Source organism: Garra rufa, chromosome 18, assembly GCF_049309525.1.
Source record: "Garra rufa chromosome 18, GarRuf1.0, whole genome shotgun sequence".
Lineage (NCBI taxonomy): Eukaryota > Metazoa > Chordata > Actinopteri > Cypriniformes > Cyprinidae > Garra > Garra rufa.
Genome location: NC_133378.1, coordinates 39,686,249 through 39,711,351, shown reverse-complemented (window position 1 = coordinate 39,711,351; position 25,103 = coordinate 39,686,249). Strand labels below are relative to the sequence as shown.

At 32.6% G+C, this 25,103-nt stretch overlaps 2 protein-coding genes across 2 annotated transcripts in view; one reads left to right on the top strand and one right to left on the bottom strand.

The window, feature by feature from the left end:
* The window catches only part of itchb (itchy E3 ubiquitin protein ligase b), a 44,601-nt gene extending 37,025 nt beyond the window's left edge, over positions 1–7,576 (top strand). The window contains exons 19-23 of the mRNA XM_073822767.1: positions 3,004–3,124; positions 3,764–3,868; positions 3,960–4,056; positions 6,475–6,547; positions 6,873–7,576. Coding sequence (XP_073678868.1) covers positions 3,004–3,124; positions 3,764–3,868; positions 3,960–4,056; positions 6,475–6,547; positions 6,873–6,972 — 496 coding nt within the window. The 3' untranslated portion in view covers positions 6,973–7,576. The remainder of the gene's footprint in view (positions 1–3,003; positions 3,125–3,763; positions 3,869–3,959; positions 4,057–6,474; positions 6,548–6,872) is intronic.
* Positions 7,577–11,976: 4,400 nt separating this feature from the next.
* Positions 11,977–25,103, bottom strand: part of znf341 (zinc finger protein 341) — a 24,162-nt gene continuing 11,035 nt past the window's right edge. The window contains exons 8-16 of the mRNA XM_073823404.1: positions 22,928–23,133; positions 20,884–21,071; positions 18,894–19,102; positions 18,690–18,786; positions 17,518–17,650; positions 17,297–17,408; positions 17,143–17,213; positions 15,907–16,128; positions 11,977–12,389 (exon numbers count right to left, since the gene is read on the bottom strand). Of these exons, the coding sequence (XP_073679505.1) occupies positions 12,166–12,389; positions 15,907–16,128; positions 17,143–17,213; positions 17,297–17,408; positions 17,518–17,650; positions 18,690–18,786; positions 18,894–19,102; positions 20,884–21,071; positions 22,928–23,133 (1,462 nt within the window). The 3' untranslated portion in view covers positions 11,977–12,165. The remainder of the gene's footprint in view (positions 12,390–15,906; positions 16,129–17,142; positions 17,214–17,296; positions 17,409–17,517; positions 17,651–18,689; positions 18,787–18,893; positions 19,103–20,883; positions 21,072–22,927; positions 23,134–25,103) is intronic.

Below are 25,103 nucleotides of genomic sequence, written 5' to 3'. Positions count from 1 at the left end.
ATATTATTATAAATTTATTATAAATTATATTTTATTATAAAGTGATTATTAGTGATATTATGTAGTGATATATTATATCTCAGTCACACTAAGTGTGTTCCAAAACAATTTTCGACCGTGTCAAACAGTAGACAGTGCAAATACGCTGTCTCTAAGATAACTTTTTTTTTTGCATAATATATATACTAAAAGTTGCATTAACTTTTGTCTAATGCATTTATTGCAAGTTACTTATTTTATTTAAAATGTATTTATTTAATAATTTATGTAAATATTTTTTTATAAAAATTATATATGGGTAATTGTTGTATAAGGATTTTCGACAGGCCAATTTTAGAATATAAAAATTATTATCTATTGTAATTGTTTAAACATTAAGAATATTGTGTATACATAAATTTATATTACAATTTTAAATTAAGTCATTTCCTTACCATGCTTAACATTTTTTAGATGTTCTCAGTACTTAAAGTGTTCAGAAACAAAAAGACAAACATCTTTAAGAGTTGCCTTCTTAAATGTGGTTAGCATATTTCCTGTAAATTGCATAAAACTGATACATAAAAAAAATACCATTCCCTTAAGAACACTGTGGCAGTGATTCATATTTCAACCACATAAATGAGATATTTTATTTTTCATTTCAAACAGTTATCGCTATTATTGGTCGCACCACATGGTGAGTGGTCGCTCCAAATGACACAAAGACCTTATTTAAAGAGATGTGTAAAAAGTACAGCACACAGCATTAAAGGAACACTCCACTTTTTTGGGAAATAGGCTCATTCTCCAACTCACCCCGAGTTAATAAGTTGAGTTTTACCGTTTTGAAATCCATTCAGCTGTTCTCCTGTTCTGGCGATATCACTTTTAGCATAGCTTAGCATAGATCATTGAATCCTATTAGACCAATAGCATCACGTTCAAAAATGACCAACAAGTTTCCATATTTGTTGTATTTAAAACTTGACTCTTCTGTAGTTATATCGTGTACTAAGACCGGTGGAAATGCAAAGCTTCAATTTTCTAGGCTGATAAGATTAGAACTACACTCCCATTCCGGCGTAATAGTCCAGGAAGTTTGCTGCCGTAATATGGCCGAAGCAGGAGCAGTAATACCACGCAGCACATGTGCAAATGCTAAACTAGCTGGGAACTCATTTCTGATAATTTGATAATACTCCGCCTGCTTCGGCCATATTACGGCAGCAAACTTCCTTGACTATTACGCCGGAATGGGAGTGTAGTTCCTAATCTTATTGGCCTAGAAAATCACAGCTTTATATTTTCTGCCGGTCTTAGTACACGATATAACTACAGAAGAGTCAAGTTTTAAATAGGACAAATATGGAAACTCGTTGGTCATTTTTGAACATGATGCTACTGGTCTAATAGGATTCAATGATCTATGCTAAGCTATGCTAAAAGTGATATTGCCAGAACAGGAGAACGGCTGAATGGATTTCAAAACTGTAAAAATCAGCTTATTAACTCGGGGGGAGCTGGAGAATGAGCCTATTTCCAAAAAAAGTGGAGTGTTCCTTTAACTGCAGGCATTTTTTCTTTTGCCCCAGTTATTTTTGAACTTTGCTCAGTCTTGGCTACTCAGTTGACCCTTAGCTGCTTCGGTCTGAACAATCATAATGCCAAATCCATCATTGTTTTGTCTGAAAAACAGACAGTTTTCTCAAATTGTACAAAGATTAAACATAAACTACCTGAAATTACCCAAATTGCATAAAAATCTATTCCAAATTATACTGAAATAAAGTAATTTATTTATATAAGCCATAAGTTGAATATAAAAACACAAAAACTGCCAATCTGGGACATATACAGTCAAGCCCGAAATTATTCATACACCAGGCAAATTCTGACTTAAAGTTACTTTTATTCAACCAGCAAGTTCTTTTTTGACTGGAAATGACACAGACGTCTCCCAAAAAATAATAAGACGATGTACAAGAGGCATCATTGTGGAAATATTTCTCAGCTTTTATTTACATTTGATCAAAAAGTGGCATGTCCAAAATTATTCATACCCTTTGCAAACTGTCACAGTCTATGGGACAATCCAAAGTTCTATACCATTCCAAATAGTCCAAGGTGTTCTAAAGCATCCTAGTGACCCTGATTCATTTGGAACAGCTGTTTTAATCAACTCAACAGCTGAAAAACAGAAGCTCTCTGCTGTTGGTTTGTGGACAGTCATGGCTAAGACAAAGGAGCTCACTGAGGACCTGTGGCTATGCATTGTAGTGCTCACAAGTCAGGAAAGGGCTATAAGGCCATATCTAAATGTTTTGAAGTTCCAGTGCCTACAGTGCAAAGGATTATTAAAAAATACAAGACGTTCCACACTGTGTGCAGTGGCCCAGCCAGAGTCCTGACTTAAATCCACTAGAGAATCTATGGAGGGAGCTAAAGATCAGGGTGATGGCAAGGAGACCCTCCAACCTGAAAGAGTTGGAGCTCATCACTAAAGATGAATGGGCAAAAATACCAGTGGAGACATGCAAAAAGCTGCTCAGCAATTATAGGAAGTGTTTGATTGCGGTAATAGCCAATAAAGGCTTTTCTATTGATTATTGAGAAGAATATAAATTATTTTGGACATGCCACTTTTTGTTCAAATGTAAATAAAAGCTCAGAAATACTTTTTCTACAATGATGAAAAAAAATATATATATATTGTAATTATTCAAACATTAAGAATGTTGTGTACACATTCATTTTAACATTTAAGTGATTTTATTGTTTTTCATTCATTTTTTCATTTAGATGAAAAAAATACCATAAGTCACATAACATATTATAAAAAATCATATATTAGGTCCCCAAACCAAGTTCTGTATTGGTAAGATGCTGTCTTGGAAGGTAGCTGCCAATATAGACATCAGGACAGCTTACTAGAGATTGGAACAGATCTTCTGTGTCTTAGTATGCCTTCTCAGGTGTTGTTGAGTGTGTGTTGGTTGTAAAAGTCTTGTTGTGTGTGTTCAGGCTGGTGGCAGAGTGGCGTCTGTCTCGTGGTGTCGAGGAACAGACTCAAGCCTTCTTCGAAGGATTTAATGAGGTTCTTCCGCAGCAGTACCTGCAGTATTTTGATGCCAAAGAGCTGGAGGTGAGAGACGCTGATTTAAAATCCTTAAATCCTGCATACAGAGCTGCCTCAAAAATATGTGTGCACTTGAGTCACACTTCAGCATATCTGAATGTCATTGCATAATATGTGACCCTGGACCACAAAACCAGTCTTAAGTCGCTGGGGTATATTTGTAGCAATAGCCAAAAATACATTGTATGGGTCAAAATTATTGATTTTTCTTTTATGCCAAAAATCATCAGGAAATTAAGTAAAGATCATGCTCCATAAAGATTTTTTGTAAAATTCCTACTGTAAACCTATCAAAATGTAACTTTTGATTAGTAATATGCATTGTTAAGAACTTAATTTGGACAACTTTAAAGGTGATTTTCTCAAAATTTAGATTATTTTGCACCCTCAGATTCCAGATTTTCAAATAGATGTATCTTGGCCAAATATTGTCTTCTCCTAATAAACCATATATCAATAGAAAGCTATTTATTGTGCTTTCGTATTATGTGTACATCTCAGTTTTGTCAAATTTAACCTAATAACTGGTTTTGTGGTCCAGGGTCACATATGACAAAATGCAGTGACATTTGAATATATTTAAGTGTGCAAATACTTTTCTTTTGCATCTGTTCTGTAATTAACTGTGTGTTTTTTGTGTTGCAGGTGATGTTGTGTGGGATGCAAGAAATAGATCTGAATGACTGGCAGAGAAGCACCATTTACAGACATTACACGTCCACCAGTAAACAGATCCTGTGGTTCTGGCAGGTAATGATGCAGTACTCTCCTCAGTAAATCATTTTAAATTAATAACCATTCAGATTGCACAAAGTTATAAGACACTCTTTTTTCTCTCTAGTTTATTAAAGAGATGGACAATGAGAAGCGCATGAGACTCTTGCAGTTTGTCACCGGTACCTGCCGTCTGCCTGTCGGAGGCTTTGCAGACCTGATGGGTGAGTTAACGCATTAGTGAAGGTCACATGGAATTTATTTTGGATTCAGATCAGTTTTATTTACATAACAAAATGAACCAGCATGCTCTATGCATTTACCTACTATATGTGATGTGTTGTACCATTAAGGCAAGACACAAAAAGTAATTAGGGTAAACATATTTAACAAATACAAATCACCTTACATTCCCAGTTCATTAATAGTACACTGGATAAAGGCAGTTTCAAAATTGTTGTTTCTTTTTGTTGACATACTAGATTTAAAGGTTTTTATAGAAAGGATTTTAGATTTTGTTACTCCATAAATCAAAAAATACTGTCAACAGACAGATAGAAAATACATATTTATCATGTTTTCATAAAATGTTATAAAAATCATTGTGAATGATAAATGACGAATCCCCTCAGTAAAACCCTTTACAATAAAGAGAGGAATAATACTGCTAAGTTTAGTGTATGTAGATGCTGCTGAAGTGGAGAAAAAACTCTTTAAAGATATGTATTTTATTTGAAATCAATAGTTACAAATAGATAAAATTCAATAATATAAATACTTAAAGGTCCACTGAAGTGCCTTGAAACACGCAGCGTTCTTCTATGTGGTGACGTTCTTTTAACTGAAACAAAAACATATCGCTAAGCCCCGCCCACTTATTTTGAACAGCCAATAGCGTTTCATTAATATCTGCTCGGGCCAGAGCCGTTGAGCTCGGTAAAGCCGCATTTGTAAGCTTATGACAGCCACAGACTAATAAATTACCCCACAGATTCAATATGAAACTCTTGCTAAAACGAAATAGTGATAATAATCATGCTGAGGCTGTGTAGTTTAATACATGCCGAGTCCGACCGCGCAAATGAGCGCATATGATCTCCTCCGCGAGACCGCGTCTCTGTGTAGGGGGCGGGACACTACGGACTCTAGAGCGCATTTGATTGGACAGAACGTTTGATCAGAAACTGAAGTGCACGGTGATATCATCAAATTCCTTGATTCATATTGGCGGAAATGACGAGACTGTAAGTTTTGAATGCCCATTTCTTGTAAAAGCGAATTTTGTTATTGCTTTGAAGCACACTAGCTTATAGATAATCTTAAGGCTAATATATTCATACTAAAAGCCAAAAAACTTTAATTTTGATTTCAGGGGGACTTTAAATGTGTATTTTGTGTGTTTTTTTGCACTAGTCTGAAATAAGATTGTTTTCATAAAAATACCAATGAAATTCAGCAGAACTTATGAAAGTAACAGTAAAATATATATCATAGAAATAAAATTTACCATGTTTTTATGAATAAAATGTTACATAAATCGGTCTGAATGATATATGAACAAACCCCTCTGTAAAACCCTTCAGAATATAGATAGGAATTAAACTGCTAAATTTGGTGTATATATGTGATGGTGAAGTGGGGAAAAAACTTTTTGAAGATATGTATTATCATGGAAATATACTTTCGCAAATAGATAAAGTGCAAAAATAAAATCAGGTGAATGGCATATAGACAAACCCCTCAGTAAAAACCTTCAGAATATAGAGAGGAATAAAACTGCTAAACTTGGTGTATGTAAGTGCTGCTGAAGTGGAGAAAAAACTTTTTAAATATATGTATTTTATTTGAAATCAATAGATGCAAATAGATAAATTCAACAAAATAAACTTAAATGTCTTTCCACTAGTCTGAAATAAGATTCTGTGTTCATAAACAAAATGCCTATAAAATTCAGCTGAACCTATGAAAGTAACAGTAAAAGAAATTATAGAAATAAAACTGTTTTTATGAATAAAATGTTACATAAATCTTTCTGAATGATATATGAACAAACTCTTCAGTAAAAATCTTCAGAATATAGATAGTAATAAAACTGCTAAATTTGGTGTATGTAGATGCTGCTGAAGTTGAGAAAAAACTTTTTGAAGATATGTATTATCATTGAAATATACAGACACACATAGATAAAGTGCAAAAATAAAATCAGGTGAATGGCATATAGACAAACCCTTCAGTGAAAATCTTCAGAATATAGAGAGGAATAAAACTGCTAAACTTGGTGTATGTAAGTGCTGCTAAAGAGAAGAAAAAACTCTTTAAAGATATGGAGATATGGATTTAAATCTACAGACAAATGGATAAAGTGTTATAAAGTAAACATGTAAATGTGTATTTTGAATGTTTTCTGTCAAAGAAGACATATTCAAGCAAAATAGTTCAAAAGCACTAAATTAACCAGTTCACAAAAGGGAAAAAAACAATGATTTTTCCTGTAATAGAAAAATGGCTAGGAAATAATGTATGGAGCAACTAGAATTTGACTGGATCTGGGAGGTTAAGTGTTTTGATATTATTGGATGATTATTTTTTTGAGTCCTGGCTCATGTTGGGAGAATGTAACGTGTGTCATGTGTTTGGTTCAGGGAGTAACGGACCTCAGAAGTTCTGCATCGAGAAGGTTGGGAAGGAGAACTGGCTTCCCCGCAGCCATACATGGTACATAATATCACTTTATACAGATGTTGTCTTGATTTCAAAATTTCAACTTAAGTTGTGTATTTATATATATGTTTATTGTAGTATTTTATTTATTTTTTCATTATTTGAATCCTTTTTGTCTAAATATTTGTTTTTTATTTAATCAATTATTCAATTATATTAATTAGTATTTAATTATTCGTAAATTAAGTAATTTATTTGTATTTTTAATTTGAATTAATACATTGATAACTGATTCGCTCATTGTTTTTAAGTGACACTCCTAGCGCTTCATATACTGTACATTTTTAAATGTATTTTGATGTTTTTCTTTGTACTCCAGTTTTAATCGTCTGGATCTGCCGCCCTACCGCAGTTACGAACAGCTGAAGGAGAAGCTGATGTTCGCCATTGAGGAGACGGAAGGTTTCGGACAGGAGTGAGACGCTCAAACTCACACACGCACACACACACACACACACACTTGGAAACACAGTGGACATCCAGATTTCGTGCACACTAGTTTTACTGAAAGGACAGACCGATGATCTGACACACAGGTGCATTATGGGATAAATGAGGGTTTTTGCGCTCACCTGTCACTTGGTATTAATTTCTGTATCCCTGTGAGATGAGGAGGCTTTATGCAAGCATGTCAGATACATGACGCTAATGTTTCTACATGTGATTAATCCAGCGAGTGCTCTTCTAAACGACTCCAGATGAAAGAGCAGACACTCTGAAGAGTCCCAGAAAGATCGGAATGATTCACCAGAGCTCTGTGAATGTGTGTTTTTATGTTCGCAAACCCTACGACGGGTCTCCTTGTGCCTTTTTTCCTCACTGTCATCCAAACAAACTGAGTTATTAAAGTGTAGCACTCGACAACAGCAGGATCTTCAGACGAGAACCTGATTGCTAGTTGCACAACTGACCAAAATATAATTGAAATTGTCAAGAAATGGCCAGTTTCATCCCAAAATCATTTAAAAATTTTATGTATATATATATATATATATATATATATATATATATATATATATATATATATGTGTATATGTATATGTGTATATATATATATATATATATATATATGTATGTATATGTATATATATATATGTGTGTGTGTGTGTGTGTGTGTATATATATATATATATATATATATATATATATATATATATATATATATATAAATATAACGACAATTAAGGTATTTTGCATTGTGACTTTAAAATTCATGACAGTTAACACATTTTTACAAATTTTCGTTATTATAATCTGGAAAAAAGTGTTTCCCACATGTTCTTGTAACTGTAAAGTGAAAAATACAGTATACTGTATATATACTTTCAATTGTAAGTACACATTGTGTTGTAGTGAATTTAACTTGTGCAGATCTAAACAAAAACTAATAACCTTTAACAAAACTAATACATTTAATAAATAATTAAATAACATTTTTTTCCCAGAAATGCATTTTCTACATTATGCTAATGTACATTTGTAAAATGTTTGCTTGTCATGAAAATGCTGTTGCAATGCAAAAAAAATTATATTTTAATGATCTTTATACACAATATATTTTGTTATTTAATGCATACATAACTACATATATATTAAACCTATAAAAAAACTTTTCATAATATATTAAAAGCATATACTTATAGAAAAAGAAAAGTAAAAAATTACTGTTTGATTTTGTTAACATAATAGATTTAAAGGTTTTTACAGAAGGGATTTTGGATTTCTCTTTTTGTCTCTCTGTAAATCAGAAAATACTGTCAACAGACAGAAGAAAATATGTTTTTTTTTTAAATTTTAGGAATAAAATGTTATATAAATTAGTGTTAATGATATGAAAAAAAACCTCATTCAATAAAATAAACACTTAAATGTGTATTTTGTATTTTTTCTTTCCACTAGTCTGAAATAAGATTCTGTTTTCATAAATACCTATGAAATTCAGCAGCACCTATGAAAGTAACAGTAAAAAAATTATAGAAATTCACCATGTTTTCATTAAATGTTACATAATTCGGTCTGAATGATATATGAACAAACCCCACAGTAAAAACTTCAGAATATAGGGAGGAATAATAGTGCTAAGTTTGTTGTATGTAGATGCCACTGAAGTGGAGAAAAAACTCTTTAAAGATATGTATTTTATTCAAAATCAATAGATAAAATTCTATAAAATAATCACTTAAATGTGTATTTTATATTTTTTCTTTTCACTAGTCTAAAAGAAGATGAAAGTAACAGTAAAAGATATTATAGAAACAAAATTCACCATGTTTTTATGAATAAAATGTTATTTATTAAGCAGTCCGAATGACATATGAACAACCCCCTCAGTAAAACCTTTCAGAATATTGAAAAGAATAAAACTGCTAAATTTGGTTTATCTAATTGCTGCTGAAGTGGAGAAAAAACTTTTTGGAGATATGTATTATCATTGAAATATACTGACGAAAATAGATAAAGTGCAAAAATAAAATCATGTTAATAGTATACAGTATAGACAAACCCCTCAGTAAAAACCTTCAGAATATAGATAGGAATAAAACTGCTAAATTTGGTGTCTGTACATGCTGCTGAAGTGGAGAAAAAACTTTTTGAAGATATGTATTATCATTGAAATATACTGATGCAAATAGATAAAGTGCAAAAATAAAATCAGGTGAATGGCGTATAGACAAACCCCTCAGTAAAAACCTTCAGAATATAGAGAGGAATAAAACTGATAAATCTGGTGTATGTACATGCTGCTGAAGTGGAGAAAAAACGTTTTGAAGATATGTATTATCATTGAAATATACTGATTCAAATAGATAAAGTGCAAAAATAAAATCAGGTGAATAGTATATAGACAAACCCCTCAGTAAAAACCTTCAGTATATAGAGAGGAATAAAACTGCTAAGTTTGATGTCTGTACATGCTGCTGAAGTGGAGAAAAAACTTTTTGAAGATATGTATTATCATTGAAATATACTGATGCAAATAGATAAAGTGCAAAAATAAAATCAGGTGAATGGCGTATAGACAAACCCCTCAGTAAAAACCTTCAGAATATAGAGAGGAATAAAACTGCAAAATGTGGTGTCTGAATGTGCTTCTAAAGTGGAGGAAAAACTTTTAAAGATATGTAAATCAATAGACGCAAATAGATACAATTTAATAAAATAAACACTTAAATGTGTATTTATATTTTTTTTATTATCAGATATATATGTATGTATTTAATTAACAAAATATATTGAAAAAAAGGAAAAGAAGTCCTTTTTTTTTGAGGTGAAACTTTGACATTTCTATAACTATAAAAAATTGTCTAAAAGTTCACATGATTTCAGGACGTTCTCGTTCTTGGTCTCCGGCGTACTGGTTCTCGAGCACAGATTCACATTACTGAATGATTTCTCTGAAATGAACTGAAATTGTGTCGTTTTCAGATGCTGGCCTTGAATCCCTGCAGCGATAATGTGAGTTTATTTGGGCCTAAATTTGGAAGCGTGCAGTATTTGTCACAGGTACCGCTCTAGTTCTATAGGGCGACTGCTTTAAACAGCTTTTTAAGTGTTCTGGAAGCTCTTGGGCTGTTTAGATTGTAGTTTATTTCATGTTTCATGAATTAGTCTAAACCACTGGAGGAGCCCAAAGGCCTGCTATAAAGCGTCCAGCTGTGGTTCAGCGCATTGCATTATGGGTAACAATATCAAGACTGGATGACTGTTTAAGGGTGTCAGGGAGGATCTTTTTGATTTTCAGATAAATCAACGTCAAATATTTATTTAAACAACTATTTTTATTCAATTTACCCTGTCTGAATGAGAATTTAACCAGTGAAATGCTCGGGATGATGGTTTATATGTGATACGGCTCTCATTTCGATTCTCTTTTTTTTTTCTGACTGATCCACGTAAACCAAAACACTTTGACTCTGTATATGAACTGAATCCTGTACATGGTGTGAATACTCTCCTCTCTCTTCAGATTACTAAGATGATTTTAGTATTAAAGTAGAAGCGGCCGCTTTCACGGTCGTTTCAGAGTTTATTTACTAGCGTTGATTTGTATGTATAGTCAAATGTGAAAAGATGTTCAGCAGTTGAATAAATAATTCTATGGGAAGTGTCTTGCGTTTGGTGTTTTTTGAGACCTCGATGCTGTTCGTAATGCAAAACAATGAGTGTTAGGATTAAACGCATGTTGGATGAAGCATTATTGCAAAAGTTTAGCAGCTTTTAACTTGATACGACATCTTAAATAACAATTGTGGCATAAAATCTCACAAAACATTGCATTGTAATTACAGCAAAACATAAACCTAAAATTAAAATTGACTGAAACTAAAACCAACTAAAAAAAATATTTTTTGAACAAACATACTTTTAAAAGTGTTTTTTTTTTAAATATATAATTTTCATTATATTTAAAATATTTCTTTTTAGCTTTAATTTATTTTTATTCCAATTTTAGTCATTTTAGTACTAACACATAGAAATATAAAATTATATATATTTTTTACCGAAAATAATTTTTTATCGTTTTTGTTTATTTTTTATTTATTTATTTTTTAAATATTTATTTTTAGCTTTATTTTTAATTTGAATCATTTTAGTACTTATAAAAGATAAAAAAAATTAGACCTGTTGCGTTGCCAACTAATAAAAGTAAAATGTTTAAGGGATCAAGATAAACCAAGTTTTTCATTTAATATTTATTTTATTTTTTAAACAAACACAATTTTAATAGTAATTTTTTATTATTTTTAAAATATGTATTTTTAACCCTAAATTTATTATTTTAGTTTTATTAATTTCAGTACTTAAAATAAGAAATTTTGCTTTATGAACTGAAATATGATACATTTAAGGTTAAAATTTTCATCTAATATTTTTTATTTTGTTTTGTTTTTTCCAAAATTATTTTTAATACTTTGTTTATTTTTTAAATATTTATTTTTAGCTTTATTTTTAATTTGAGTCATTTTAGTACTTATAAAAAATAAAAAAAATTGAAATTTTGCTTTGCCAACTAACAAAAAACTAAATGTTTAAAGTGAAGTTTTGCATCTATTCATTTTATTTTGTTTCATTATTTTACTTTATTTTGACAGAAAATTGTTTAAAATGGTTTATTTTTTATTGTTATTTTCAATCGTTGTATTTTAAAAAGTTTCTTTATTTTTAGCCTTATTTCAGTTTTTGTTTTAGTGACTTTAGTACTTAAAAAAATATAATGTCAGAAATGTTGCTTTGGCAACTAACTGAAATAAAATAAATTTAAGGTTAGGTTTAAATCTAATAATACTTATATTTTGTTGTACTTTACCTTTACAGCAAAAGATTTTTTTAATATCTTACTTGCGTTGTAACATTTTTTCTCATTGCATGATTTCTGGACAAGCAATAAAACAAGACATACGAAATTCGTATCAATATTTATTTGAAACAGTATAGATTAGGTTACACTCTGAATTCATCTCAACAAATGCGAGAAACCAGCATACAATAATGTTTTAATATAAAACAAATCTAATATTAAAGAGCAACAGGAATCTGAACCCTTAACAATGATAAAAAACATAAATTATGCTATTTGGCAAGTTTGTAAAATGTACAAAGCAGCGTGTTGATCAGTCGCTCGTCTGGAAGCACATGGGTTCAGACATCAGTCTGACAGCGCCGTCGTCTTCCTGCATGTGATCCAGTCTCGCCTCGTTCCTCTCTTCCTCGTCTTCCTCTTCTCTCATCCGCTCACGTTCTCCATCCTGCTGCGTCTGGCCGTCATTATCCTCGCCCTCCTCTTCGCTTTCTCCACGTTCATCAGTCTCCGCGGCAGGAGATCCGTCTCCTGTGTCTGTGGAAGAAAAGATGTTGTTTTGTTGAGGTTGTAATGACTAGTTGATTCCACTAGCCCCCCCAATCATTATGGGCTCCAACTCGGTTAACTTGATTATTTTTCTTAAGTGCATAATGTTATGTGAGTATTCACAAGCTGTTTTATTTATAAATGTTTGGAAATAATATTTAAAGCCTGTTTTCAAGTCCATTATTTGTAGCATGCAAGTCTCAGCCTATAAATTCTGTAAATTCTATGATAAAATACAAACAATAAATGTGTTTTTACGCTCTTTAATTTGTAGTGAGATAACTATATTCTTTTCCTCTTTAATATTTGCAGCGCGAAAGAAACATGAAAAAAATATTTGAATGCATGTTAAAAAATACGACGTCTCATGAAATAGATCATTTAGAGTTAAAAAAAAAAAAGTCAATAAAACATCTTGTTAATAATTCATAGCCTACTAGTAGGAACGTAACAGAAACTTTGTTTTATTTTCCTCATAAACCAGCCAGTTAACTGAGTTGAAGCATGTGTTTTATAGCTGTTTTTCATGTTAAATGTGAAGACAGGTTGGATGCCACTGACTTTTTTTTTTTGGGAGGAGTAGGTGGAATTTTTACATTAACTTTACGCAATATAACATTATTTTATCACATTAATTCTTTCGTTTTAAAGTAGTAATTTAAAGCATTGTATAGATATATAATTATCATGTCTGTGAGGTAATTATTCACTGAGTTTCGGGTCATTTTTGTGACGCGCTCCTTCTCAAGACAGAGACGGCAGAAAGCGCATCTTTAACTATTTTACAAAAGCACAAGGTTTTGTTGATATTGTGAGTGCACACAAATAAAAGCAGACCTTTTTCCGTTTCCGAATGATGCATTATTACTCTTACCTTTATGAGCAAAAATGATGGCGTATTTTAGGTTTCCACTGTTATTAAGAACAAAAAGGCAAGTGCTCGCATTGGTGCTTCCATGTCCCGCAAAGCTTGCTTTAGCTTCCACTCTCCACACAAACGACTGGATATGCGTCTAACAGCGCACATTAATTTAGGTTAAATGTTTAAATTGATATTGTGAAACGCAAGTGTTTTATGTCTATAGATTTGATTCTAGGCAAGTCGTGTTGATTTGAGAAGACTAAATTGATCAAACATGCTCAACTCATTGCCGCTGATTGCTTGGTCGTTACTTTAAAAGACAAAAGCTTAAATTTAACAAACATAAAATGTTCCAAACATATTTCTAACTTGATAAAGAAACGAAACAAAATCTAGCCACTTTGCCATTAAAAACCAAAACTGAACTATTTTAATGCCTGCAGCATGGGCTCTGTTCTGATAAGTTGTTGGACAAGGCCCTCTATAGTGCAGGACTCTATTCGTTCCCTCGTTTCAATTAAAAGTTCACGTTAAAACTATAGTTCACACAAGGTAGTTTACTTACCCACAAGCCATCCAAGATTTAAATAAGTAGTTCACTTCCAGAACAAAAATGTACAGATAATGTACTCACCCACTTGTCATCCAAGATGTTCATGTCTTTCTTTCTTCAGTCATAAAGTAATTTTTTTTGAGGAAAACATTTCAGGATTTCTCTTCATATAGTACACTTCTATGGTGGCTGTGAGTTCGAACTTCCAAAATGCAGTTTAAATGCAGCTTCAAAGGGCTCTAGACTGTCATTTTCTTAAAATAAATTGCATTTTATATACTTTTTAACCTCAAAAGCTCATCTTGTCGAGCTCTGTGTATTCCGGTTCAAGACAGCTAGGGTATGTTGAAAACCTCCCATCTCATTTTCACTTCTACGTCGTACTGCAGGAATACCAACCCAGTGTTTATAAAGTGAACGTGCAAAGAAGATCAAACACCCTTTCCGAAATAAGATAAAACATTGATGTGGGATGATGAAGTTGGAGGAGAAAATAAGAAGGGAAGACATACTCTAACTGTCTTGAACTGGAAAAACAGAATTCACGCAGAGCTGGACAAGACGAGCTTTTGAGGTTAAAAAGTATATCAATTGTCATCTGTCAACATATTTTTTTTTTTAGAAATAATGTTTCACTACATAAGACTCTTCAGTCTTGGCTTGGATCGTTTAGAGCAGTGGTTCTCAACTGGTTTTGCCATGGGACCCACATTTTTACATGTTCATCAAGCCGCGACCCAAATTTTTAGGAACTATAATATAATTTTAGGAATTATGATTAATTTGTATTTATTTGTTAACATACACAAGTAGTGACCGATAAATCATAAGAAAATCACCAAGACTTACAAACAAACAATATTTTATCGCTGTCATTTAACATATTCTGGGTCGTACTTGCGCTTCGACATATTTGTTGCTATATTTCAATGAACTTTCACATGTCAAACGGTATGGTTGTCGAGTGCGCATTTCAAAATAAAAGTCTGGTATTGTTGCACACGCATTTCAAAATAAAAGTCCCATATAAGCAAAATAAGTTAAAAATTAAACTTTTGTTGTTTTTTTTGACACACACTCCGCGACCCACTGAAAATGTTCCCGCGACCCACTTTTGGGTCCCGACCCAACAGTTGAGAAACACTGGTTTAGAGCAGTGTTTGGGAGCCACACGTGTCTCTTTGACAAAAATGATGTGGATCACCAGCTGTCTCCCTTCACTAACATATTACAGTAAAAAAATGTAACCGTCACTAGAAATCAGTTCCCTGCAGAAATAAAGTACATTTTCTTTGTGTACAGCAAATCAAAGTTAACGAAGAGTCAGTTTACAATAACATTACATTGTTCCTTTCATTTAAATTTAAAGGAGATCACATCAAGGAAAGCAACAGATAAGTGGTGCATTTGAATAATTTTCAGCTAATTTCAAAATGAAAGACCGCAAGAGGAGAGAGTGCAGCATGCACAATGCAAAAGATAAGTTCGCTTTCATATCTGACTATAGCATGCCATATATAGCCTATAATTTTATCATGTGGGAAGAGTAAAATGTCCATATATGCTGCTTCGTCTGCAATGTGACCCAGACCACCTCCTTTATAGTAAAATATTAGTTTATTTTAAATTGTATTTGTGAGAAAAAAAATATTAACCATATTTTAAAAACGTGCATGATTTTCATTCATGGAGTCAGCATGTAATGCTTTATATATGTTTATTTTTTGAGTTGTTATTGAAAAGCTTTATTTTTATTATAGGAATACATTGTTTTTTTTGTTTGTTTTTTTCAATGGCTCTTTTAAAAAAAATGCACTTGCCGAAAAAAAAATAAAAAAAATGCCACTTTGGTAAAACAAGGTTCCAGACCCCAGGTTTAGAGCCCTTTGAAGCTGCATTTAAGTTCAAACTTTTGGACACCATTGAAGTCAACTATATGGAGAGAAATCCTGAAATGTTTTCCTAAAAAAAAAACGTAATTTTTTACAACTTTTGTTCTGGAAGTGAACTACTTATTTAAATCTTGGATGGCTTGAGGGTGAGTAAACTAACTTGTGTGAACTATAGCTTTAACGTGTCTGAGTTTTTACCCTGGCTGCTGCTGTTGTCCCGTCCCGGCGTCCCGTCTGTACCCTGTGCGGCCCCCGCCAATGGGCACTTGTGGTCTCTGTAGTATTTCTGGCGGGTGAAGCCCTTGTTGCAGGCGGCGCAGCGAAAGCGGTAGTTGTCCGTGTGTGAGCGCTGATGCTCCAGCATGTGAGCGCGACGACTGAACGATTTCTGACAGAACTGACACTTATACGGCTTTATACCTGCAGAAGAGAAAGAGGGAAAGAGACTGCATGCTTGCTTTATACATTATTATACAGTTTTACATTTCTCCAGGAAAAAAAACTACTAAAAGTAATGCATGTGTGAGTGTGTGTGTGTATATATATATATATATATATATATATATATTTGTAGCAATAGCCAAAAGTACATTGTACAGGTCACAATTATCGATTTTTCTTTTATGGCAAAAAGTAAAGATCATGTTCCATGAAGATATTTTGTAAATTTCCTACTGTAAATATATCAAAACTCAATTTTTGGTTAGTAAATATGCATTGAACTTCATTTGGACAACTTTAAAGGCGATTTGCGTACACAGTACACGCATATATATTATATAAACAAAAGCTTTTATTTTGGATCTGATTAATCATTGCCCAGCACTAATAAAAACTATTAGTATCTCAGTGATACTAAAATAACACTGAATAAAATTATTAAAACTAAAATTTAAAATGAATAAAAACTATTTTAGTTAATTAAAAACAAACTGAAATTAAATAAAATATAAATATTAGTATATAAAAAATATAAAATAGTATAGTATACTACAATGCATTGCAATATATTGTTAACTAAAGATAAATCTATTTTTACAAAAAAGTTAAAATATAAACATTCTATGAAAACTTTAACACTTGCAAATTTGTAATGATAATTAGAAACAAATTTTAAGATGAAGAACTATAATTACTATAATTAAAAAAGCTAGAACCAAAATAATAAAACTAAATAAAGCTAAATAGAAATAAAAACTAACAAAAATGGCAACGCACATAACCAAATGACTAAAACGTAAACTAAAATGATTAAACTAAAGCTATAAAATAGTATACTAACAGTAAATGAATTACACTAAAACCATTAATAAATACTTAATAATATATGAATAATACTAAAACTATTAAAATCATTGTCATTCATTAAAAATAAAGCCAAAATTGAACATGAACATGAGATGGAAGACTGAAGTACTAAAAAAAAATCCTCACCTGAATGTGAGAGAATGTGAGCTTTGAGTTTGTCAGGTCTGTTGAACTCTTTGGTGCAGCCCACATGAGTCCTGCCACAGAAAAACACACAGAAATGATCCAAAACATTCACTTCACACTGGTGTTTCTCTCTTGATCTCACGCTATTACTCACCTGAAGGGACACTTGTACTTCTTGAAGGGTTCGTGGATCAGCATGTGTCTCTTTACTTTGTCCTTCCTGTTGAACGTGGCCTCACAGATGGAGCATTTATACGGCTTCTCTCCTGCAAATAAAACATCCACTTCGCTTAAATCTTAAAAGATGCTTCATGAACTCAACTGAATGACTGTAAAACTGTATTTTAACAGTAGAGGACATAAAGCAAGTGGTACCTGAGTGGATCTTTGTGTGTAGTTTGAGGTAGTGCTCGGTTTTGAAGAACTTCTTACAGATCTGACATTTGAATTTGCCTCCGACGCCGTGAGTCGAGAGATGTCTGCGGAAATACCTCTCGCACGGAAACACCTGAAAGACACAAACACATTTACCGCTTTAATATGATTCTTTGAACAGAAATGTTCAGAAACTCCTCTAGTGCCTTCTAGACTGCTGCTTTTGCTAACTAAACTACTTCATTTTCGTTCATTAAAAAATGAAGCCAAAATCCAATAAAATACGTCTATATGACAAAAAATGTACAATTTTTTAATACAGTTAGAAAATAAGTTTAAGCTGAGGAACTAAATTTACTAAAACTAGAACTAAGATTTGATACAACTGAAACAAGAACAATAGAACACAACAATAGATTTTAACAATAGAAATGGTGTAAAAAAACTGAAATATGTTAAAGCTATTTTTTAAATAATAAAAACTAATACAAATGACAAAAGCACATAACAAAATTAACAAAAGTAGAACAACATTTTAATAAAACTGAAATAAGTTAAAGCTAAAATGTAACTATTTATAATAGTACACACTATGAACCATTAGTTAAGCATTAGTAAATAGTCAATTCACCATTTATAAATCATCATCTCTACATTAATAGACAGCAGTAAGCAGTTTATAAATGCAGCTATAAATGCTTTGTTTTTTATTTTTAAACATATCATATCATAATGTTTTTAATGATTTCTTTTTCATAATAAATAATGCAATAATAAAATAAAATATTAATAAATAATAAATAAATAGTAATTATATATATATCATTATTTTTCTTTTTTTCTTTTTTTTTTTTTTTTTTACAAATTCTCAATTCTAAGTTTTTAAGTTTTTATTATAAATTGTAACCTTTTACCTTTTTAACTTATTTCAGTTTTATTAAAATGTTGTTCTAGTTTTGGTCATTTTTTTACGTGCTTTTGCAAAACTAGTAAAAAATAATAAGAATTCTAACGGATACAATAGGTACCCTAAATATAAAAAAAATATATCTGGTGTCTGAATAATCTTTGGTTTGGTCAGATATAATTTTGTAATATATTTTTTTCCTAGCTTTGCTAGGATAGCAAAATAAAGTGAACTATTATATGAATAATATTGAAATAATACTGACCTTTTGGCAGTGAGGACAGGGATAGTTGTGTGTGGCGTTCAGCAGATGCTGTTCCAGAGCTTCCTGTGTGGAATATTTACTCTGACATTTCATACATCTGAACACAAAAACAACAACAACAACACATTCAGATCTGAGCAGAGTTCAACCTCTTAGTCTCATCACTGTGACCAGCAGTAGTTTGTCAGTGTTTGTGTGTGTGACCTGTAGTAGTTGGTCTCTTTACGCTGGTTCTGCTGCGGACAGAAGCTGTGTGAATACTGGTGAAGGCCGAGCTCAAACAGCGAAGGGAAGACTTTACTGCACTGGTGACAGCGGTACGTAAGCTGCTCCTGGTGTGTGTGGATGTGCTCCAGGAACTGATCCAGCTTCTGAAACGTCTGAGAGCAGCTCTTCACCACACAGCGGTACACCTGACAACAACTTCATACAGTTAGACACCACAAGTATTTCGACTTTATTCTCGTAGTATTTCGACTTTATTCTCGTAGTATTTCGACTTTATTCTCGTAGTATTTCGACTTTATTCTCATAGTATTACGACTTAATACTCTAAATATTTCGACTTTACTCTCATAGTATTTCGACTTTATTCTCGTAATATTTCAAGTTTCTCGTAGTATTTCGACTTTATTCTCGTATTATTTCGACTTTATTCTCGTAGTATTTCGACTTTATTCTCGTATTATTTCGACTTTATTCTCGTATTATTTTGACTTTATTCTCGTAGTATTTAGACTTTATTCTCATAGTATTACGACTTAATACTCTAAATATTTCGACTTTACTCTCATAGTATTTCGACTTTATTCTCGTAATATTTCAAGTTTCTCGTAGTATTTCGACTTCATTCTCGTAGTATTTCGACTTTATTCTCGTATTATTTCGACTTTATTCTCGTAGTATTTCGACTTTATTCTCGTAGTATTTCGACTTTATTCTCGTATTATTTCGACTTTATTCTCGTAGTATTTCGACTTTATTCTCGTAGTATTTCGACTTTATTCTCGTATTATTTCGACTTTATTCTCGTATTATTTCGACTTTATTCTCGTATTATTTCGACTTTATTCTCGTATTATTTTGACTTTATTCTCGTAGTATTTCGACTTTATTCTCGTATTATTTCAACTTTATTCTCGTAGTATTTCGACTTAATACTCTAAATATTTCGACTTTACTCTCATAGTATTTCGACTTTATTCTCGTAATATTTCAACTTTCTCGTAGTATTTCGACTTTATTCTCGTAATATTTCAAGTTTCTCGTAGTATTTCGACTTCATTCTCGTATTATTTTGACTTTATTCTCGTAGTATTTCGACTTAATACTCTAAATATTTCGACTTTACTCTCATAGTATTTCGACTTTATTCTCGTATTATTTCAACTTTATTCTCGTAGTATTTCGACTTAATACTCTAAATATTTCGACTTTATTCTCGTAGTATTTCGACTTTATTCTCGTAATATTTCAACTTTCTCGTAGTATTTCGACTTTATTCTCGTAATATTTCAAGTTTCTCGTAGTATTTCGACTTCATTCTCGTATTATTTTGACTTTATTCTCGTAGTATTTCGACTTAATACTCTAAATATTTCGACTTTACTCTCATAGTATTTCGACTTTATTCTCGTAATATTTCAACTTTCTCGTAGTATTTCGACTTTATTCTCGTAATATTTCAAGTTTCTCGTAGTATTTCGACTTCATTCTCGTATTATTTTGACTTTATTCTCGTAGTATTTCGACTTCATTCTCGTATTATTTAGACTTTATTCTCGTAGTATTTCGACTTCATTCTCGTATTATTTTGACTTTATTCTCGTAGTATTTCGACTTTATTCTCGTATTATTTCGACTTTATTCTCGTAGTATTTCGACTTTATTCTCGTAGTATTTCGACTTTATTCTCGTATTATTTTGACTTTATTCTCGCAGTATTTCGACTTTATTCTCATAGTATTTAGACTTTATTCTCGTAGTATTTCGATTTTATTCTCGTAGTATTGCGTCTTTTTTTACGTGGCACTAAAATGCCGTTGTATGCTTCATAATCTTTTTGTCTAATAAACCTATCATTGTATATCACTTATGTTGGCTCTTGATGAATCTGCTAAATAAATGTATATATATATTTTGTCGTGATATTTAATATTATGACTCTGTAGATGTTTCTATCAGTGTGGGGTACCTGTTCGTTCTTGTGCTGCGTCATGTGAGACTTCAGTTGGAAGTAGGTGCTGAATTTGGCCGAGCAGAACTGGCACTGATATGAGCTATCGATGAGGATGATCTGCTTGTTCTGGTTCGACCCGCTGCTCTGTTTCCCCTCCACCGAACCCTGTGTTTCCTGGACCTCAGCGTCCTGCTCTTCAATGACTGGAGAAAAAAATCAGACAAATGATCTTTAGGTTGGTAAAATGTGAAAATGTACTCTCCTTTAGGCCATGAGTTTGTTTCTTCATCAGATTTGGAGAAATGTAGCATTCCATCACTTGCTCACCAATGGATGTGAATGGGTGCCGTCAGAATGAGAGTCAAAACAGCTGATAAAGAAATCACAATAATCCACAAATAATCCACACCACTTCAGTTCATCAGTTAAGGTCTTGAGAAGACAAAAGCTGCGTGTTTCTAAAAAACAATTCCATTATTAAGACGTTTTAGCTCCATCTAAAATAGTCCGTAATCCATACTCGAAAACGTCTTAATGATTGATTTGTTTCTTACAAACACACAGCCTTTTGCTTCTCATGATGTTAACTGATGGACTGGAGTGGTGTGGATAACTTGTGGATTATTGTAATGTTTTTATCAGCTGTTTGGACTCTTATTCTGACGGTACTTATTCACATCCATTGCTGAGCAAGTGATGCAATGCTACATTTCTCCAAATCTGAAGAAGAAACAAACTCATCTACAGTCATGGCCAAAAGTTTTGAGAATGACACAAATATCAGTTTTCACAAAGTTTGCTGCTCAACTGCTTTTAGATCTTTGTTTCAGTTGTTTCTGTGATGTACTGAAATATAATTACAAGCACTGCATACGTTTCAAAGGCTTTTATCGATAATTGCATGACATTTATGAAAAGAGTCAGTATTTGCAGTGTTGGCCCTTTTTTTTCAGGACCTCTGCAATTCGACTGGGCATGCTCTCAATCAATTTCTGGGCCAAATCCTGACTGATAGCAACCCATTCTTTCATAATCACTTCTTGGAGTTTGTCAGAATTAGTGGGGGTTTTGTTTGTCCACCCGCCTCTTGAGGATTGCCCACAAGTTCTCAATGGGATTAAGATCTGGGGAGTTTCCAGGCCATGGACCCAAAATTTCCACGTTTTGGTCCCCGAGTCACTTAGTTATCACTTTTGCTTTATGGCACGGTGCTCCATCGTGCTGGAAAATGTATTGTTCTTCACCAAACTGTTGTTGGATTGTTGGAAGAAGTTGCTGTTGGTGAGTGTTTTGGTACCATTCTTTATTCATGGCTTCGTTTTTGGGCAAAATTGTGAGTGAGCCCACTCCCTTGGATGAGAAGCAAACCCACACATGAATGGTCTCAGGATGCTTTACTGTTGGCATGACACAGGACTGATGGTAGCGCTCACCTTTTCTTCTCCGGACAAGCCTTTTTCCAGATGCCCCAAACAATCGGAAAGAGGCTTCATCGGAGAATATGACTTTGCCCCAGTCCTCAGCAGTCCATTCGCCATACTTTTTGCAGAAGATCAATCTGTCCCTGATGTTTTTTTTGGACAGAAGTGGCTTCTTTGCTGCCCTTCTTGACACCAGGCCATCTTCCAAAAGTCTTGGCCTCACTGTGTGTTCAGATGCGCTCACACCTGCCTGCTGTCATTCCTGAGCAAGCTCTGCACTGGTGGCACTCCGATCCCGCAGCTCAATCCTCTTTAGGAGACCATCCTGGCGCTTGCTGGACTTACTTGCACACCCTGAAGCCTTCTTAACAATGCAGTGGAAAGTTTTTTCGGGATTAAGTTAATTTTCATGGCAAAGAAGGACTATGCAATTCATCTGATCACTCTTAATAACATTCTGGAGTATATGCAAATTGCTATTATAAAAACTTAAGCAGCAACTTTTCCAATTTCCAATATTTATGTAATTCTCAAAACTTTTGGCCACGACTGTACATCTTCGATGGACTGAGAGTGAGTACAATTTCAGGTCATTTTAATTTCTCTGAGAACTTTTTCTTTAACTCATGCTGTCTCACCTTGCTCTTGTCCTTCTTCCTCCGTCTGCTGAGAGTTTTCATCACTATTAAGAGGAAGCACGCGTACGGTGATGGGCATCCTGGATGCGGTGCTGTGAACTCCAGCAGGCCAGACCTTGTGGGTCTGCATGTGTTTCTTCACGTTTGACTTCTGAGCGAAGGCACGGCCGCACACGATACACTGAAAGGGCTTTTCCCCCGTGTGACTGCAGATTTAGATGCAGGACAAAGTTTTAGATGCAAGGTTTATGTTCTTGCAAAATTATTGCTTGAATTTCATACAGTTAATGTCATGATTTTGCGACCCCCGAACAAAAACATATCATATAAATCTTCTCTTTTACCTTCTAATATGCTGCTGGAGATCAAAGTTTTTGGTAAACACTTTGTCACAGTAATTGCACTTGAGCTTCTGGGCTTTCCCTTTAGTTTGACCTGCTGGAACAAAAAACAAGTTTTTTAACTTCTAAACATAACTGGATGCAGATTATATGTGATCCTGGACCACAAAACCAGTCATTAGGGTACATTTTTTGAGATTGAGATTTATACTTCATCTGAAAGCTGAATAAATAAGCTTTTCATTGATGCATGTTTTGTTAAGTCTTGAATCTGAGGGTGCAAAACATCTAAATATTAAGAAAATCACCTTTAAAGTTTTCCAAATGAACTTCTTAGCAATGCATAATACCAATCAAAAAATACGTTTTGATATATTTACAATAGGAAATTTACAAAATTTCTTCATGGAACATTACTTAATATCCTTTATGATTTTTGACATAAAATCGATCATTTTGACACATACAATGTATTTTTGGCTATCGCTACAAATGTGACTAGTTTTGTGGTCCAGGGTTGATATTTCTTTCACATGCTGTTCTTGCAATTGTAAGTCACTTTATATGTAATACTGCTTAAAAGTCTGGGGTTGGTAAGACTTTAAAGTAGAATTAAAATTGAGAAATATTATTAGAATTTAAAATAGCTGTTTTCTATGTGAATAAATGTTAAAATCAAATTTACTTCTGTGCTCAAAGCTGAATTTTCAGCATCATTACTCCAGTGTTTAGAGTCACATGATCCTTCAGAAATCATTCTAATATACTGATTTATAGCTCAAGAAACATTTCAGATTATTATCAGTTAAAACAGTTGTGTTCTTATCTTGGCAGAAAATGTGATAGATTTTATTTTTTTTAATTCTATTACGCACAAAAAGTTAAAAGAACAGCATTTATTTGAAATACAAATCTTTTGTAGCATTATAAATGTTTTTACTGGCACTTTTGATCAATTTAATGCATCCTTGCTGAATAGAAGTATTATTTTCTTCAAAAAAAAAAAAAAAGTCTTACTGACCCCAAAGCAGTATTGGTTTATTAATACATAAGCAAGCCTGTTGGTGTAGATGATGTACAGACGCTGTGAACTACCATCCTGTGTTTTCTTTGAGGTTCTGGCTCTCTTAGGGATGATAACCTTTTCATATTCGGCCAGTTCGGAGAGGTTTGCGCTGATGGTGCAGGTCTTGTTTTTGTTGGTCTGTTTTCCTGGGCTGTAAACCGGAGCGGAGCTGAACACCTGGCCCTCCACACACTGACTGGGAACCTGCCCAACGCGGACACATCAGGTGATTAAATGTTCATTAAACAGCCAAACCCTCATCAGTAAATATAAAATATGTACGCACATTTATTTAAATCTTTAATTAAAATTAAATATTATTTATTAGTGCTGGCCAACAATTAATTGCATCCAAAATAATCATTTTTTTAACATAATATATGTGTGTGTACTGTGCATATTTATTATGTATATATAAAAACACACCCATGCATGTATATATTTAAGAAAAATATGTTGTGGTTATATATTAAATATATTTTTGCATAATATGAATTATCTGATTATAAATATATACATGTAAATATTTTCAATATATACTGTATTTGTGTGTCTTAATATATACATAATAATTATACAAAATACACACACATATATTATATAAACAAAAACTTTTATTTTGGATGCAATTAATCATGATTAATCATTGCCCGCCACTATTATTTATAAATAGCACCTTTAAAAACTGTTTACAAAGTCCTATAGAGGGAATATAAATATACATACAGCAAATTTACTTAAAAATGCATACTTATATTTTTAGTCAGTA